Raw genomic sequence first — 16,885 nt, 5'->3', positions numbered from 1 at the left:
GTGGTAAAAACTCTTCTTTGTGCCAAAGGAGATGGTCACCAATTACATGTGCTCTTCAATGAATTATTTATATTGTTTATTACCATCTCTTTTCAATATTTAACTGTTTCCTAGATCAGCCTCAGATAGTAAAATAATTTTAACGAAATAAAAATGTAATTACTAAAATTTCCTATTATTATGGCAAACTTAGTATCTGAACTATAGCTAGAGCATGGAATTTATCACCGTTCTATATCAGGTAACTGACAGAGGCAGATATTTGGAGAAGCGAGTTACAAACGGCAATATATTACATTATATGGGCTTTATCCTGTTTTCTTTAGAATACAAAATGTGTTCACCAAGCTCTCCCATCCAGAATTACCAGTTAAATATGGTGTATTTATGGTTTTGTGGAGGTACATCTCTGTTGCTAGATGTTTCAGAAAAGTAAATTAATAGTTTCATTTTGTGTAACAAACTTCATTTTTCTAGTATTTTTGATGTTTTAACTGCTCTCCTCAGTTATAATAATATTGGGATGGCAGCTCTATTTGTATTTTTCTATTACAGGCTCCATGTTTCAGCCATTGAGACAAAAATCAGACATAAGCATTTATTTCTGAGTGAAACTTGACCAGACAATTTCAGAAAACAGGAATCGCTTCAGACTGTTTTATTCCTTTGTACATTTATTAAAAATTGAAACAACTATTTATACCTTTTTTTAAGAAAATTTTTTTCTTTGGTACTTTTTTAAGGTCTTACTGGCTTTTTATTTTAATTTTTAATGAGAGATGGCTAACAAATTCCCTGTTTGGTTTTAAAAGGGAATGGTAAAGCATTGCAGGTACTGCCCTCCCCTTGGGATCTCACTTCTAATTATTTCTTTTTTTTTTCATTATTTTCCAATTCTTTTAAAAATGTTTCTATTATAGAAATATATATATATATATATGTGTTACTGAGTCTCTGAAGAGATGAAGTGGAGGCTGCATAGGGTGCAGCAAGGGAGTTCTCTCAGAGTTCTGCAGAGACCAGTGCCAAAGGTTTTTGGGGAGCAGCCCTGTGCTCCATTGTGTTGGACCTCATAAGAAGGGGCTATGGCACCAACTCTACGCAAGCTTTAGGTAGAGAGGAAAGATCTGGTTTCGTGAGGGACTTGAGGTCCTGGTGCAGGAAGGTGGCAAAGACAAGAAAGCCCAGTGAAGTCCACTCTGTTTTTTAGTTTTCCTCAGATGAAGTTAGCTTCTTGTCTTAAATCACATCTTTTATGTTTTCATGTTATCTTCTATTTTAGTCCTCAGAATCTTCTACCATGTCTCTTCTACTGTTTCTTCCATAATAACATCCCCATGTATAGCCAGTTAGGGGATCTTCTCCCCCATATGGACAAGGCTTTAATCATCTGTCGTTCGTGAGACAAAACTCCAACCAAAAAATATCGGTCTTCTACCTGAAAGGAAGTAGCGAGGTAAGTGTTGGTCTCTTCTCCCAAATAGCAAGCGATAGGACAAGAGGAAGCGTTCACCAGTTGCACAAGGGAAGTTTTAGATTGGATATTAGGAAAAATTTCTTCACCAAAAGTGTTGTCAAGCATTGGAACAGGCTCCCCAGGGAAGTGGTTGAGTCACCATCTCTGGAGGTATTTAAAAGATGTGTAAATGTGGCACTTATGGACGTAGTTTAGTGGTGGACTTGGCAGTACCAGGTTAATGGTTGGACTCTATAATCTTAAAGGTCTTTCCCAACGTAAACAATTCTGTGATTCTTTGTGACCTGTCCTTTCATGTGAATCTGCCTGCAGAAGACCAGCTGTGAACTTCTAACTATGTTTGACCTAAGTTGGGCAGCACTGTGTTTCAGAAGTTGGGTGGTGACAGCTCACACTTATCTTAGGCACGTTTCCAGGTAGCAGCTTACTGATGAAGACTTGTCAGCACACCCATGCCAGTGTGGGCAGATATGGGATGAGTGCCAGCCTGTCTCACTAGTGATGGCTCTCATGCACCCTATGCTTGGGCAGGGATAGAAAGTGAGGTGAAGGATCAGCTGCAAGATGACTGCCCAGTCTCCTGTGATTAAGGCTGACTTTGGACTTTATCTCCAGAGTGTATGTAGGCAGTAGAGCCACCCTGTTCAGTAAGGTCTTTCTTCAGAAGAAGAGATGGCTTTCAAAGGTCTTTAGTACTATGTAAATCTGCATGACACCTGGGTAAAGATATACCTCATTCCTATGCAGAGTTTTGAATTGGTTACATCTTAAAATAGTCTTTCCACTGGTAAGAATTTGACTCTTTCTTGCTGTAGAAAGACAATTTCTACAGATAATATGAATCCAAGTTTCTTAAAGAATCCCAGTGTCTCCTTTCTCATACAGCTTAGCTACAGTGGCTCTTTTATTCTAGTTCAGTATTGGTTTTCTTACTACTTTTGCTTTGTGCATTTTATGTAAGAAATGTCTTACAGTATAGCCTTTCAGGTAAACCAACCCCAATACAAAAAGATACATCAGTTTTGTGAATCATGCACTAAATTTCTATAGTAAGCCATGCTTTTTGTATTACCAGAGCAATGATACTTTCAATCCCAGAAACTTTATGAGGAATCATATGATCCTGGTTCCTTGATCTTTCGTCAACAAATCAGTAGCTTGGAAAGGCCAGGAGATGCCAGGTACATCTTCACCTCCTGGGGACGACTAGGAGGGAATCACAGAAAAGTTCCTGATCACTATGAATCATCTGCCACTGAGAAAGAATGGCAGACTTAGTCATCCACAGACCAGAAGGAACCATTTCCATGTAACATTTTTACCTCTAAAACCTTGCAGACATAAGAGTTCTCAGTTTCAGATGAAGAAGTCTGATGTGTTCAATTCTATTTCCTCTTGGGTTTGTTTCATGCAAGTTGTTTGATGCCATGTCAACAGAATTGATTTGATGTACAGATGGATACCTGCTTCCTTTCTCCCACATCTTATGACTGTCACTTTCTCTTCTACAAGAAGATTGGGATTGAAAAGGCCTGAATGTAACGGGATATATGTCAGTGTGGTGCCTTCATTTTGTTCTGGGCACCAAACACTGCCCTCATAAGGGACCATTATTACACTGGCCAGTGCAACAAAAATTAGATGCTTAGACTCAGTGTCATGCTATCGAATAGTCTTTCAGATACAGAGGAAAATTACCTTACTACCTGTAATTCCATATTCAAATAAAGAAAAGCCACTGGTGTCCTGTAGTAGGTCTGATGTCATAAGCACGTTCATCTGTCCTGTCAGATTGTGTATGTTGACTCTTATTTTATCTTTCTTGTGCTGGCATCTCTTGGAATGGTTCATTACCTTTCACTGGTACACCGAGTGCTTTCATCTGTTAGAACAGTCACTGAACTAGGGAGGTTTTCCAGTTCATGCCAACAGGAAATCACAGCCTGTGAAAAGGTTATTCCTGCCAGGCTCTCCAGTACTGAGGTGTGTTTGCAAGTGGGCTGGGGGACACCCACATTTCATTTTTTACAGGTAGGTTTGCATAGCTAACACAAGGAATGTGTTTCAGTATGAACACACGCAATCTGGCACTATCCTCTTCAACCATGTTTATCAGATAGTCTGAGTTCGGTACCTCTGTGCAAGGTGTACCTGGACACCAGCAACATGTGTCTTGTGCACAGATGTCAAATCATAGTCGTTTTCTGTGGAAAATGCAAATCTTTGAATGTCCTGAGCTGTATTAATTTTATTAGTACAGCTGTATTATAGAAGCTGTATTAATAAGTTTTCAAAGTATTACTCAGCTAGGTGATATTTTCTTATCCCAGAGTGCTCCCAGCTGTTTTACGTGATTTCCTTCCATGTATTCTTTCACATACAAGATAATTTCTTTTCTTCTAACTAAATGTTGCAGAAATGTTTTTGTTTTGAGTCTCTGGGTTAACAGTTTTCTTTCTGCTATGATTGTCTGCTTTTACTTCAAAGTAATTTCTGTTTAGGTCTTTCTTGTACTGCATGTCATTACAACAGTAAATACCAGTATGCTGGTTCCTCTGCATCTCTGGTTTCTCTTCTTCTTTGGTTCATTGTGTTGAAAGGAGTAATGCAGCCATAGCATAACACTTTTCTAACTGTGTATATGAATACATGCATACGCATGCGTATGTTGAAGTATGGTTGTTTAATACTGTAAACTCTATGAACCTGAACTGATCTGAAGCTTTGCCTCTCTGCATAACAAAGGCTTATTATTTACCTATTCTGACGTGCACTAAAAAGCCCAATATGTAAGTTTTATGAACACTGTCATTATTGTGATATTTTGAGTTTTATGAACAAGTTATTTAAACTTACCTATGTGTATCTGGACTTCCAGATGTTGCCACACATACTTCACTGTGATGTTTAGGTATTTGATCTTTGCATGTCACTTTTTGCATGATGCAGTCAAATTATTGGAAGTGTTTTGCTTCTATTTTCCTTTTATATGGCTGAGAAGAGTGCAACTGAGTTGTTCAGCTGGAACACAAATGAGCAGGATCAAAGATGAATGGGCTTTAAAACATGTAAGACCTTGGATTCAGGAACTGCGTACTTCAGTGGAATAGAGGCTACAGCGGGGGACATTTAGATGGGGGTGTTTAGAATATTTTCTGGAACTGATTATATGAATGTTGCTGATTTCAGATACTGGGCCAATATTAAGACTCTTCAGTGAATTTAGGTGTGATGATATGGTCTAGTTTTTGTCATGGAATTTGCTCAGATTAGACCTCAAGTGATAAATAAGTAATTTAAGAACGCTGAGTGGCTTGGGGGAAGAAATAGTCTGGTTTGTGACATGGAGTGTAATTGTTATTTCAAGTTATCATGCCATTTGTGTGTGTGTATGTGCCTAAATGTGAGTAGCAGAAGTGAGAGAGATTCAGAAATAAGCAACCATGATAAAACACGTAGTAAGAAAGAAGCTTGAGGATAAATTAACAAGAAACTTCTAACTCAGAAAAGAGATTAAGAACAGCCATGTAACAACATGTTATTCATCTGTCATCCACTCAGGGTGTTTTGAGGACTTTGAAGGCTGGAAACATGTTGCACCATGCTAGATAAGCTATGGCTCATTGGTATGGTGCTTCCTTTATTCTTGAGGTTTTTTCTTGCTAGCTCAGTTCACTGTGCTGGTGTCAGCCTTCATCATGTCTGCTCAAGTGCTGGTGGAAACATCAGTCCAGGAGGTTACTTGTTGTTCCCTGCAGCTTGCTGGTCCTTGGAGTAGACCGTATCAGCTGGTTAACAGCATATACCATCCTGACACCACCAAAGCAATTTAGTTTGGAAGTTTAGAACAGCACAGACTCCATCACCCGCTTCTGGAAAGTATATACGCAGCAGAAGGTAATTGCCCCTGCTGGGGTGCAGCTTGCTTGCACACAGGTGATACCCCCGCCTGTCTAAAAAGCACTGCATGCACTCCACCAGTGACATCACTTATATGCATCTATAATCTCACATAAATCCACAAATGTCTCTAATTATTGTCTCTAATTCAAGGTCTTTTCCAACGTAGATGATTCTGTGAATTACAGTATGAATTGCTGTCATATTCTTAAGTCAGTAGGAGGTTTTTCAATAGAGTCAGTATTTCATCTCTCTGTTGGCACTGTGGATGAGTTTTGAATTTTTTTCCTACCCCATTATAAAACCAACTGAAAACATGTTTGCTTGTGACAGCCAAGGTGTGTGTAAACTGATCGCTCAATTCTGTTCTCATCATTTTGAACAAGCTTCCTTTTAGATGTTGTAAGTAAACTCAGTGCAGTTTAGTTGGGATGTGGGGTGTTTGGTTTTGTTTAGCAGAAATATAGGCTCTGCTGCCATGCATTGATAAGGGAGGGTACTGTGATAAAGAGGATAGAGTACACCACAACTCTAAATACTTCCATATATGCTGTGATTCAATGTACTTGAAGCTAAACCTTATTACAAGAGCTAGTTTATTTGATGGTATTAGATAGCTGCCATATTAGAACAGCTCTTTGGTAAGTAGTTTATTTTTTCCCTCTTTTTATAGGCCAAGTCAAACCACCTTACTTTGAGCCTCAGTAATTCCATATGTTTTTCTGGTGTTCATTTACACAGAAACTGTGTAACAGCAGTACCAGCTGTGCATCACTTGCATCAGGTGCAGACCCATGGAAGAACTGTTCATGTCTTAGTAACATTGATTCATTTTCTCCCCCCCCTGCCCCTGTTCCCAGCAGATATATGGAGTGACCATTCATTTCAGACAGACCCAGACTTACCCCCTGGCTGGAAGAAAATCAATGATATTGCTGGGATCTACTACTGGCATATACCAACAGGAACAACTCAATGGCAGCGTCCTGTGACCATCTCAACGGATCTCCAGGGCTCACGAAAAGGATCGCTTGGTTCCATTACTCCGTCTCCTACTCCAGAAACTGAGGTAACATACTGTGTCTTCTTGTGGGCTGCATACTGTAAAGAAAATGGAAATAACTTTTTGAACTTGCAGGTTCAACTGTTAGCTAAACTGAGCTTTAGAATATGAGGTCTGATAATATCCCAGATATTTGGGGTAACCATTTGTAGATTGGTAAGATATCGTAAGTATCTATTTTCTATGTGCATTTTCTAATGGCTGTTCCTCATGAAACATCTTAAACTTTGGATGTGTAGGAGGAAATCAAACATATCTCAGATAAATTAGACAGCCAGTGCCTGATGAATGTGAAACTTATTGCATTTCTGTAGCATGCTCTGAAGCATTGCTGCATCATCTGGATACAGGATACATAAATTTTTTGCACATTATAGCAGTCTTTTGGCTGGACACTTTGATCTTTCTTTTTGGTTCACTTGGTAGGAGTATCACGCAAAGACATACGAGTCTTCATTTGAGACACTAGTTCCTTTACAGGGTAGTTTCTTCTGAACAAATATGAAGTATTCTCAAGTGTAAGTCTCTTAACATTCTGCCAGTACAAAATATCTCCACAAGCAGATCACTATGTTGCAGTCAGTCTTTAACTAGAAACAGAAAGAAATGCACTCTCTGTTCCACATGTGCTGAAAAATCAGTATGTGATACCACCTTTTAAAATAATCCTTTCAGGCACAAACCAGAGGGTTGATTTGTGTCATGTAAGTAGAAAAATAAATTATCAAAAAGAAGAGTATGCTTCAAAAAATGAAATAATTTTGTTTTAGTATGATGGGAAGACTTACATGGAATGAAATACTAATATAAAATCAAATTGTTTTGAAATTAATTCTTTTTCATACTAACTTTTCAGAAGAAGGTCCACAGTTTTATGAAATCAAGAGAAGCCTTTGTATTAGCTTTGAGTTTTGGATCAGGCAATCCTTAGGTTTTTTGTTGGGTTTTTTTAAATGTATTTAGGTATGGCATTTCTTCTGTTCTTGATTTTAAGGATATATGCACCAAAATAACTTAAAGTTAAGAAGAGTTAAGGACATTCAAGTATGTATTGCCATCTTGACCTTAAAACTTTTATCCTGTATAGGCTTAAACATGTGCATTCTTGTTCATTATTTTAGAAAGATTGCTCCCACATGTTCATAAATGCTACTTACAAGGTTTGCAAACTTGACCACAACCTTTCAGTTATGGTTTACATCAGTGAAGCTCCCGTGGAATGTACTGTGCACCAAGCATGCTGGAAACTATTCTGAGAGGGTTCATGGAGAAAGAACGGCACTAGTTATCGTTCAGGTAGAAAACAAGAAAAAAAAAAATCCAGAAATGCTGAATGTAAAGTTCTGTACATGCTTCCAGTATAAATTCCTGTAATGTACATGTGAGGGATATAACTTCATAATTAAGTTTTTTTCTTACTTTAAAATATGGAGAACAGGGATTTGATTAGTAAGTTAGAGATGCTTTTCACAAAACCCAAGAAATCAGCATGGTTGGAAAACTGCAGAGGGAAAATGCGTATATCCATTTCAACTGGTTTTCTGCATCTATTTAAAATGTCTTTACAATGAAAATTTCAGACATGCTGGTAATGTGGCAGATGTACTTTTAACATTTCACAATTTTTTTTGCTTTAAATGAAGAATAGTTTGTGATTATAAATAATGATCATTAATTCTCAGCAGCATCTTGGAGAATGTGAAATGTATGAACTATAACAACATAGATCTTAATATGATGTAGGTGTATTAAGACATTTGAGGGGTCATTCCAAAATGCCATGTATATGAGTATGTAGTAGGCTCATCTAGGTTTTGATACAGCACTTGTATTTCAGCAAGGAATTTGATCCAGCAACAATTTATGCATATACAGTTCTGTGGCAGCATTAAGACCATATACTGTAGTGTAAAAGATGATACAGAAAATAAGCAAGTATCCAAAATCTGTATTAGTGTGATATTATATGGTTATTTTAATTGTAGATACAGATATAGATAAGGTTTCTGTATTCACTGATAAGCATCTTATATATCATTATCGAAACAATACTGATTTTTTTGGCTCAGTGGTTATTAAGATAGCATTACAATACAATACCAACAGGCTTACAGTAATGGAGTTCAAAATGAGAATGTGAACTGGGCTTGGGACTTTGTGCACTGCCAAATACTGAAACTGCTACAGAGAGGGGGAGTAGTTGGAGTTGCAATGGGAACTGTTAGGAAAAGTCTTGTGTTTCCTTGTGAGGAGGGAACTAGAGGAAGAATCCTTCGGGATTCTGCTGATTTTGAGCAGAACCCCAGTACAGAGCAGTAAGAGGGAAATAAGCCATGGTGTGGTGTTAAAAGATAGCAGTAGGTAATGAAATAATTTGTAATCTAGGTTTAACAGTGTCAGCTATCATGAATCTTTGGTTTTTCATCTCTCCACAATGAATATTGCCAGCACCTAATCACCTCACTTGTGGGTGATACTGGTTTCAGCCCCTGTTCACTGCAGCCTGCCCCAAGTGCTCCCCCTGACTCTCCCCATGAAGGGTTAACCTGTGGTTTCAGCCCCTGTTCACTGCAGCCTGCCCCAAGTGCTCCCCCTGACTCTCCCCATGAAGGGTTAACCTGAGTGTCTGTGATACCGTCAGTCTGACACTTCACAAAAGATGTGGAATTTGATCTAGAATAGGGCCCCCAAATGCCTTTATCCCAGCACTACCATTGGCAGCAGCAGTTGTGGTGGACAGCTTCCAGCTTCAAGTTGGACCACGTGTCAGCTGTGTACTGCGGTTCCCTCATTGCTGTTTGGAAGCCTGTGCTCTGAGATAATCTGGTTTGGGAGGGCTGGTTTAGCTCATACCCACATTCTGAAATTTGTATTGCTTTCTTCTGAAAAGGTTGGGGGATATATAGGTTTTAGGGAGGTGAAAGAATATAATCTATGTTTGAAGTCTGGCATTGGTAGCATTTCATATCTGTCCCAATAGGCTTTCGTAAGTCCATAAAAAATACTTTTATCACATTTGTCTGTGAAGCATCATGTGCTAGTCTTGAGATGAGTTTATTTGGGCTCTTTCAGCTTCTGAGTTTGTCAAATAAACATTTAGAAACACCTTCCCCCCCCCCGAGTAATGCCTTTTTACCCTTTGTCTTGTTTCCTTTTTTTTTTTATTTTGTGTCACTGTCTCTTAAATGATGTGCTACGCAGAAGCTTTGCTTCATTTGGTAGAATGTGGCTCACAGCTGAGGGCAGTCAACAAAGAACAGATCAAGTCAGCCATTTTTATGTTGTAGCTTACTCTGGATATTTAGCATAAAGAAAAGCAGTTACTTACTATTGTTGAAGAGAGAATCAGAAAAAAATGGCTAGGGAGGAACGATTCTGTAATGCATACAAATGGCAAAAAGGGTTTTAAAAAGGAAAAAAAGCAAAAATGTCTTACTTTTGCACAGGCTGCAAGGCAATTTTTCTTTTGCAAGATAATCAGTAAATTTCAATCCAAAGCAATTATGGGTTAAGCATTATGCGAAAATCTTGCAGATTTAACAAAAATGCTAATAAATGCTAAATATGAATAACCTAGAACATTCCTTCTCTTCTTCCCCCTCAAAAGCATGAAAATGTATTTTGGTTTTGCACAGCTGATTACATTTGACTTAGTTTTAGACGTCTCTTTTCTCCTGTGTGTTGCCAAATTGCTTCCTTTGTGAAGCCTCGTCTTTTGTAACGTTCTCATCCAAATTTTAGAGATTTTAGTGCCTCTTTCTCATTTCTTGTGCAGAGAAAAAGCCACAGGGTTTAATTTATAGTAAGAGCTTCTTTGAGATCATGGCAGAATTTGATGATGGTAGTTGTGTCTTCTTACAGCCTGACTCATCCCAGGCCTGAATCACCTGTAGAAGCTCTTCTGTAGGTAACATAAGCACTCACAGCTACTAATTAAAGAGGAGGGGCTTAGTAGGAAAAGAATTAACAACTCAGTTAATTTGAAGGCGTGTTAGGGAAGAGTTATTCCTGGGAGTTGTCTCACGAATAATTCCTACAGTGGGGGTGTACTGAGAACACTTCTGAGGTGAGAGGTTCACCTTGAAAATAAATCATTGGACCATATTAATAGGTACCACTTCATCTTGGGGCTGAGCAGGACAGCCTGGGAGAGCTCATCTTAAAGGGGCCAGTAATTACAGGAGTACTTGATTCGGTGAAGCTACAAAGAGGAGGTGGCTCTGGATCTCAGCAACCAAATCTCATGTCTCACCTGGCTCTTGTTCAGGACTCTGGGATTTCTGTACTCGTGGGGAACAGGAGAGGGGAAGCTCCAAGGTCAGCAGCTCCTCCCAGGCTTTGCAGAGATGGATGAATCTCAGGTTGCTGTAGTGCTAAATGCACTGCTACTTGCTTGAGTATACCAGTGAATGCTTCTGAAAATTTTGAGAAATTTGAATGGAAAATGAGAGGGTGGGTGGTTTGTTTGGGTTGGTTTTTTTTTTTTGCTTTGTTCATTTTTTAAAAAAAGCTGCTAGACTTTACAAAACTACTTTTTCAGCAAGAAATCTCTCTGCACTCCTTACTAATCTTCCTTCCCTTCACTGTCCTTTTCTTATGCTTTCTTTCTAGAAATACTTGATTTTTGCCTTGTGTGTATCTTATCCTTGTATATATCTTTGTGTTTCAGTATTTCTAGTTCCAGTAGTTTTAGGGTCTTTTAATAAAAGTGCCAATCAAATGGAAATCCTAATGTTTCCCCTTAATTTGCTCTTTATCAAAGGCTGTAGCAGCTGTGGCCAACATTCATATTCAGATTCATTTTGCTTGCTTTTAAGATCATAGTTAAAGAGTAATTTCATTGTCTGTTCCTAATTTATATTAACTTTCCTTGTTTCAATCATTTGTTTTGGTAAGTAACTGTTAGAGGCATGTCTTCTCTCCCCTTTCCTCCAAATGCCATGGTATAGTGGAGTAATTAGTTGAAGTTTGAGGTGATCTGTTCCCTAACCCATCCTGTAAATATCAATGCTAACAACAGTGTCTTGTGTTTTTTTTCTTTTTCTTTTTTTTTATCAATGTGCTTCTTCCTGTGTGAATAATTATGTGTCTAGAAACAGCCATGGAGTGATTTTGCTGTACTGAATGGGGGAAAGATTAATAGTGACATTTGGAAGGCAAGTATATTGTCAGATTTTAGAACCTTTAATACTATTACCCTTGTTTTTTGCATGGCAGTGGCTGTTTTTTTCCCCTTTTATTTTTCCATGAATGTCATTCATAACCTAGGCCAAAGTGAATGGGAGTACTCTAGGGATGTCTAGCTCACAAACATGCTGCCTTTTCTGATCTTTCCACTTGGAATGGATTCAGTCTAAACTAGCAGGGCAACTGCCATGAATAAGATGCCTGCACTGAATGAAATCCAGCTTGAGAATATATGCATGCCTCTTTTCAACTTCAGCCAGAAATACTATCGCTTCTTTGCAGGGAGGATTTAATTTCCCTTTGAAATAAGAAATAACATAGTGGTGTACTTAATACCATATTAATAGCACTTAATACTATACTAATAGCACTACCTTTATCTCTAGGATCTGCATGCAGCCACTGTGAACCCAGACCCAAGTCTGAAAGAGTTTGAAGGAGCAACGTTACGCTATGCCTCTTTGAAGCTCAGGTACAATGACTTTAGAAGCCTCCATGGAATGACCAGCTCCATTTTGTGCTGTGCTGTTATTTTTATATGATTTTAAGATACATTTTTTTTCTTTTTTTTCTTTTTTCTGTGACAGAAATGGTCCACAATCTGATGATGATGATTCTTGTAGCATCAACAGTGATCCAGAAGCCAAGGTCTGTAAGAAGCTCCACAGTGGGCTAACAATTAAAAATTTGCCATTGTAAACATAACTTGCAAGGTGCAGAACATCTCCTGTGTTTTGAAATTAACTGTACTCTTCCTCTTGGCACAATGTAGATTGACCACGCAAGACTAATTCCATCAAAGGAATTTACACATTTAAAGCTTCATTCAGTTTGGTCAGGCAAATGTGACTTATTTTAAAATCATGTAAGCCAAGAAATTGCATATTAAATCTCAAGATTCTACTGTCGAACTGTAATAACCGACCCCTTGCACAACTAAGTGAGTTTTCTGTCCGGGGTGAGAGAGGGCTCTGTTGTTTGTCGTGGCTAGATAGCTTCCTGGGACATTGAGTGACAGAATTTGCTCTTTATTGTCAAGTTTGTCCATTTTTAAAGTACTCTTCCTTGTTTATGTGGCTGCTGGAACCCTCAGCTAGTAACAAGGAAGTTACTTCTTAAAACAAGGAACTTTGTCTTTTAGAACAGAGGATGCAAACTAGTTTGAGGATAAAATTCACAGAGAAAAATTAGACCATTATGTGAACAAGCACCATAATTAAATCAGAGCCTTTACTGTTGTAATCTAAGTTTTTTGAGGAGAAAGAAGTAGCAGAAGGTTTTGAATGCTTCTATACATATTCCCAGATTTGTCTTGCTGATAGTTTTGCCCTGTGCTTGCATCCATTTTTAAGGATGCATGTGAATCTACATAATTGTAAATCCAAGTAGTTTTAAGTGTTTTGGCTGTGCTGTACACCTGCAGTGACTGACAGAATCAGAAGCTACTTATATGCAGGGAGACAGTATGTAACAGAGTTAATAATTATAACAGCATTAATGATATATTTTAGGAGAGAAAACAGACTGATCAGGGTACTTAAACTTCTTTGTCATCTTGATTATTTGGCTTGTGATGTTTAAATCAGATGTGAATAAATGTGTTTTGCTTGGCAGGCTGGCAGTTAAAAAGCAAGGGTTTCAGCTGTGCTCATTACAATGACAAGCACTAAATTCTGAGCACAGTAAATGGAGTTGGAGGAGTGATGAGTATTAGGTACCAGTCCTCAGAACCAGAAAGCTGTTCCTTTCATGATAAGCCTTACAGTATGGAAAGCATTGTACGGAGGCTGTATTTTGATACATCTGACTCTTTACCAGGTGATTTGCACTGGGTAGAATCAGAAGCTCTTCCTGCATGGAGAACTGTGGCAGTATTTGTGTGGACGAATAACTTGTGTCAGCACCTCCCTTCTCCCTGGCTTGCTGTTTAAATGTCAAAATTTATGCAATTATGCAATTTATGCAATTTACCCATCCAGTGTCTGTGAAATGGGTCAATGCCAAGAGCTTGTCCTCCTCTATCACAGCTGGTTTTGTTTCTCCTGTTCAGACAAAACCATGCTCATGACACTTAAATGGGTAATCAAAACTGAGCACTGAAACATTCACAGAAGTGACTGAGAGAAGCAAGACAAGAAATAGAGGCGAAAAGACACTTTTTTTTTGGCAGGTGTTGTCCTGCAGGTGAAGCTCAGCAATGCTGATACTGCTTTGCAGTGGAGAGATGGTGGGCAGAGCTGTTCAGTGCATCTGCCTCTGCCCTGAGGACAGGACAGGCAGTTCCGATGGGGATGGGAAGTGGTCTGGAAACAGCAGGGACAATCTTCACTTGTGGAAAATGCTCTGGGATCTTTTTAATTCTTATATGGATGGGAAGGGGCTCTGGTAGGTGGATTCCTTGCTAGCCTATTTTACCCAAAATATTGCAAGACTGAAAGAAGTCTGATAGGATTTGAAACTGATGACGTGAAACTTGGAAAAACAGGTTTTTTAGTCCCTTAGGCTCTCCTCTGGCACATGACATCCCTTAACTATATTTGAGGGAAGTTTGCTTTTGCACTCTTTCTTTAGCATAAGAGAATGAAGCTTTTTTGAACTCCTTAAACTCTCTATTGGAAGAATTTGTTAAAATGAACCTTGCAGAGATATTTTGGAGATCTTAAACCTATTTAAACCTATTCACGAGAGTGGCCAGTACGTTTGGGAAAAAAAATAGTAAATTTCCTCAATGGCCGGAGTAGTGCTGTCTTTCAGCAAAGGGAACCATGCCACCTTGTGGAAAGCTGTAGTAGTTGTCTTCCCCAGAGTCTGTCAACTTCTGCAAAGATTGTAGCACTGCAAAAGTGTCAAGTTTTGGGAAAATGTGTCATATAATTAATGTAATTCTTGTAAGGAAAGTGATTCATACAGCAACACAGTAAAGTGTTCAAAGTTTTCAGTAAACAACAAATGTTTCTCTATACGTCATGTGCTTAAGATGCAGTACAGAGCCTAATATCCTTGGCATCTTGGTGCAGGTTGTCTGCACAAGGCCATAAAAGAGAACGGGAAGGAGGAGAAAGGGGAAAATGATTACATCCAGCTTCTTGATTTTAGTAATTTATTTTGGTAGGAATTTCTTGAAGACATGGCTCATTGCACTTGACAAGAATCCTAAAGTTGTATGTGAAACATGCACAACTGGAAATTAGTTTTGAATTGGTACTTCCCAGGAGACAGATCATAACCTTCCTGGTTAATTTATAGAGCAACCGGCACCATCCTAATTGAGTTTCAAGGGAGATAAAAAGATCCTTTTACCAATCTTGGACTGTAAATTCTGCTGGGCTATCTCTTTTTACATTGATGTAAAATATGATGGCCATGTATAAAAGTATAGAAAGATGCTAAATTTTTTTCTTGCAGTCATGCGAAGAAACTGAACCTCCTGGGAAACCTGTCTCTGTCCCTAGGAATGGGATCAAAAATGGAAAGCTCATGTGACTCACTTTCTCCAAAACCTTTTCAGAATTGGCCTGTTTGGCCTGACATTTGGGCTTGCCTTTATTCTCTCCTCTTAAATGTGGTTTTCTGGTAAGGCTTAATGTAGTCTTCTTGTGTTAAGCACAGATTTTTGAATCCCCTGTCTGCTTTAGCCTGCTCATCAGAGCTTCGCTTTCCAGCCTCACCATTTTAGAGTAGTTTCACCTATATATTGATAGCTAAGAGTGGGAAGAATGTATTTATAACTGTGGAGGTACTAGGCAGTTGCTCCAAAAGTTTGTTTTCTACTTTAGAAACCAGAAAATGGTCAGGATCTCAAAGGAAGAGGAGGAGGCTTATTTCCAAGAGGGGTAGAGGTAGGAGATGCTGATACCAAGTATTTAAATTTCATGATTTAGATATATTTAGATAGATATTTAGATATAGATATTTAAAAAAAAAATCAGTTAATTTCAATTAATGGACTCAATTCAGTTAATTGAATCTGAGGAGTTTATTCCATCTTAAGTCTCCTTACAAAAAAGATGAAAGCTAAAAGAAAAATTAGATGTCTTCAACAGTTTTTTCTTCCAAAATAATACTTCTGCTTGGTTTTGGAATAGGAATTTGTTTCTTTTAAAAACAGTCCTTGATTTTCATTCCCTAGGAAATAGGAGCTGTTACAGCATAGAGGACTAGAAGAAATCTTGAACTCATTCCTTTAGCCTTATAGGGAACCACAATATATAATCCCATGTATTAATTTCAATTTTCTCCTTAAACATTTTTGAGTTTGCCAGTTTGACTGGTCTTGCTGACAAACTGATTAAGTATTACCTTCCTTTGGTCAAAAACCTTTTAACCTAAACTTTTTGAGGCCATTTTCTCTTTTTCTGTGTTGAGCCATCTTCTAATGCATTTATAGCAGGCAATTACATCTTTTCTTCAGATTAGTTTTATTAAAGTAAACAAGCCAAGTGCTTTTAATTGTTCATAATGAGGCTAGGAGGGTTACCATCTTCTTATGAGTCCTTGTTTTCCTGGCTGTTGTAGCAGCTCTGTGTTTTTCTATGGTTAATTTTAACCATGGGCAATCAGATTTGTTACTTTGGGTGGAAGTTTTCTGGGGTCTTGTCAGGTAGCTTTAAAAGGTCCATAATCTCTATTGGAAAGTTCCTGACACATAATTTAATTTACTTTTTCAGCTTCTTAATAGGTAATCATTTTAGTTGCAACTTAAGCCATGATTATAACCGGTGCTTATAAATTTATAAGAGTGAGCAGAATAAAAGTTCTGGTCTTCATCTCAACAATTTGAATAGCACCTTGGTCAGGAGGGAGAGGTTGGTTGTTTTGTTTTGTATTTCAAAGAATCTTATTGCCAGTAACTGAAAGTTTCTTGTGAACAGCAGAATTTTGTATTTGGGGGATTGGCCTAAACGGTGTGTACATAGATCTTTTAACACTAAACTACTGCCAACAGAAAACTAAGCGTGTCTTTGGAGATACTGATTTTTGCACTGATGAGATTGTGTGGAAATTGTTTCACAAAATGCAGGAAAGCAGATTATGCTCAGTTCTCATGGATCTTCCTTAAGTTATATTCTTCAGTACTTTAAGTCAAGAGAACTATAGCAGAAGAGTTCCATAGTTTAAAAAAAAAAAAATGTTGCCTTTTAGTATTGGCTTATTTTAGGCTTCCAGAGGGAAGAATGACAATCTGGGAATAAAATCTTCAAAAAATAAGCAAAAACCCAACCTAAAACCAAAGTAAGCACAGTAGTGGAGTTTGGGGT

General features: G+C 38.1%; 1 protein-coding gene across 9 annotated transcripts in view; it reads left to right on the top strand.

Moving 5' to 3' along the window:
* Nucleotides 1-16,885, top strand: part of APBB2 (amyloid beta precursor protein binding family B member 2) — a 192,777-nt gene that overhangs the window by 113,955 nt on the left and 61,937 nt on the right. For 4 of the 9 annotated variants that reach the window (XM_074904699.1, XM_074904698.1, XM_074904701.1 and 1 more), the window contains 4 exons: nucleotides 6,238-6,446; nucleotides 11,534-11,596; nucleotides 12,014-12,099; nucleotides 12,215-12,275. In XM_074904699.1, the coding sequence (XP_074760800.1) occupies nucleotides 6,238-6,446; nucleotides 11,534-11,596; nucleotides 12,014-12,099; nucleotides 12,215-12,275 (419 nt within the window). The remainder of the gene's footprint in view (nucleotides 1-6,237; nucleotides 6,447-11,533; nucleotides 11,597-12,013; nucleotides 12,100-12,214; nucleotides 12,276-16,885) is intronic. The other 5 variants (XM_074904700.1, XM_074904703.1, XM_074904704.1 and 2 more) reach the window with 3 other exon arrangements.

The sequence above is a fragment of the Athene noctua genome, chromosome 4 (assembly GCF_965140245.1).
Source record: "Athene noctua chromosome 4, bAthNoc1.hap1.1, whole genome shotgun sequence".
NCBI lineage: Eukaryota > Metazoa > Chordata > Aves > Strigiformes > Strigidae > Athene > Athene noctua.
The sequence above is the reverse complement of the archived record's forward strand: the minus strand, read 5'-3'. Positions and strand labels throughout refer to the sequence as shown.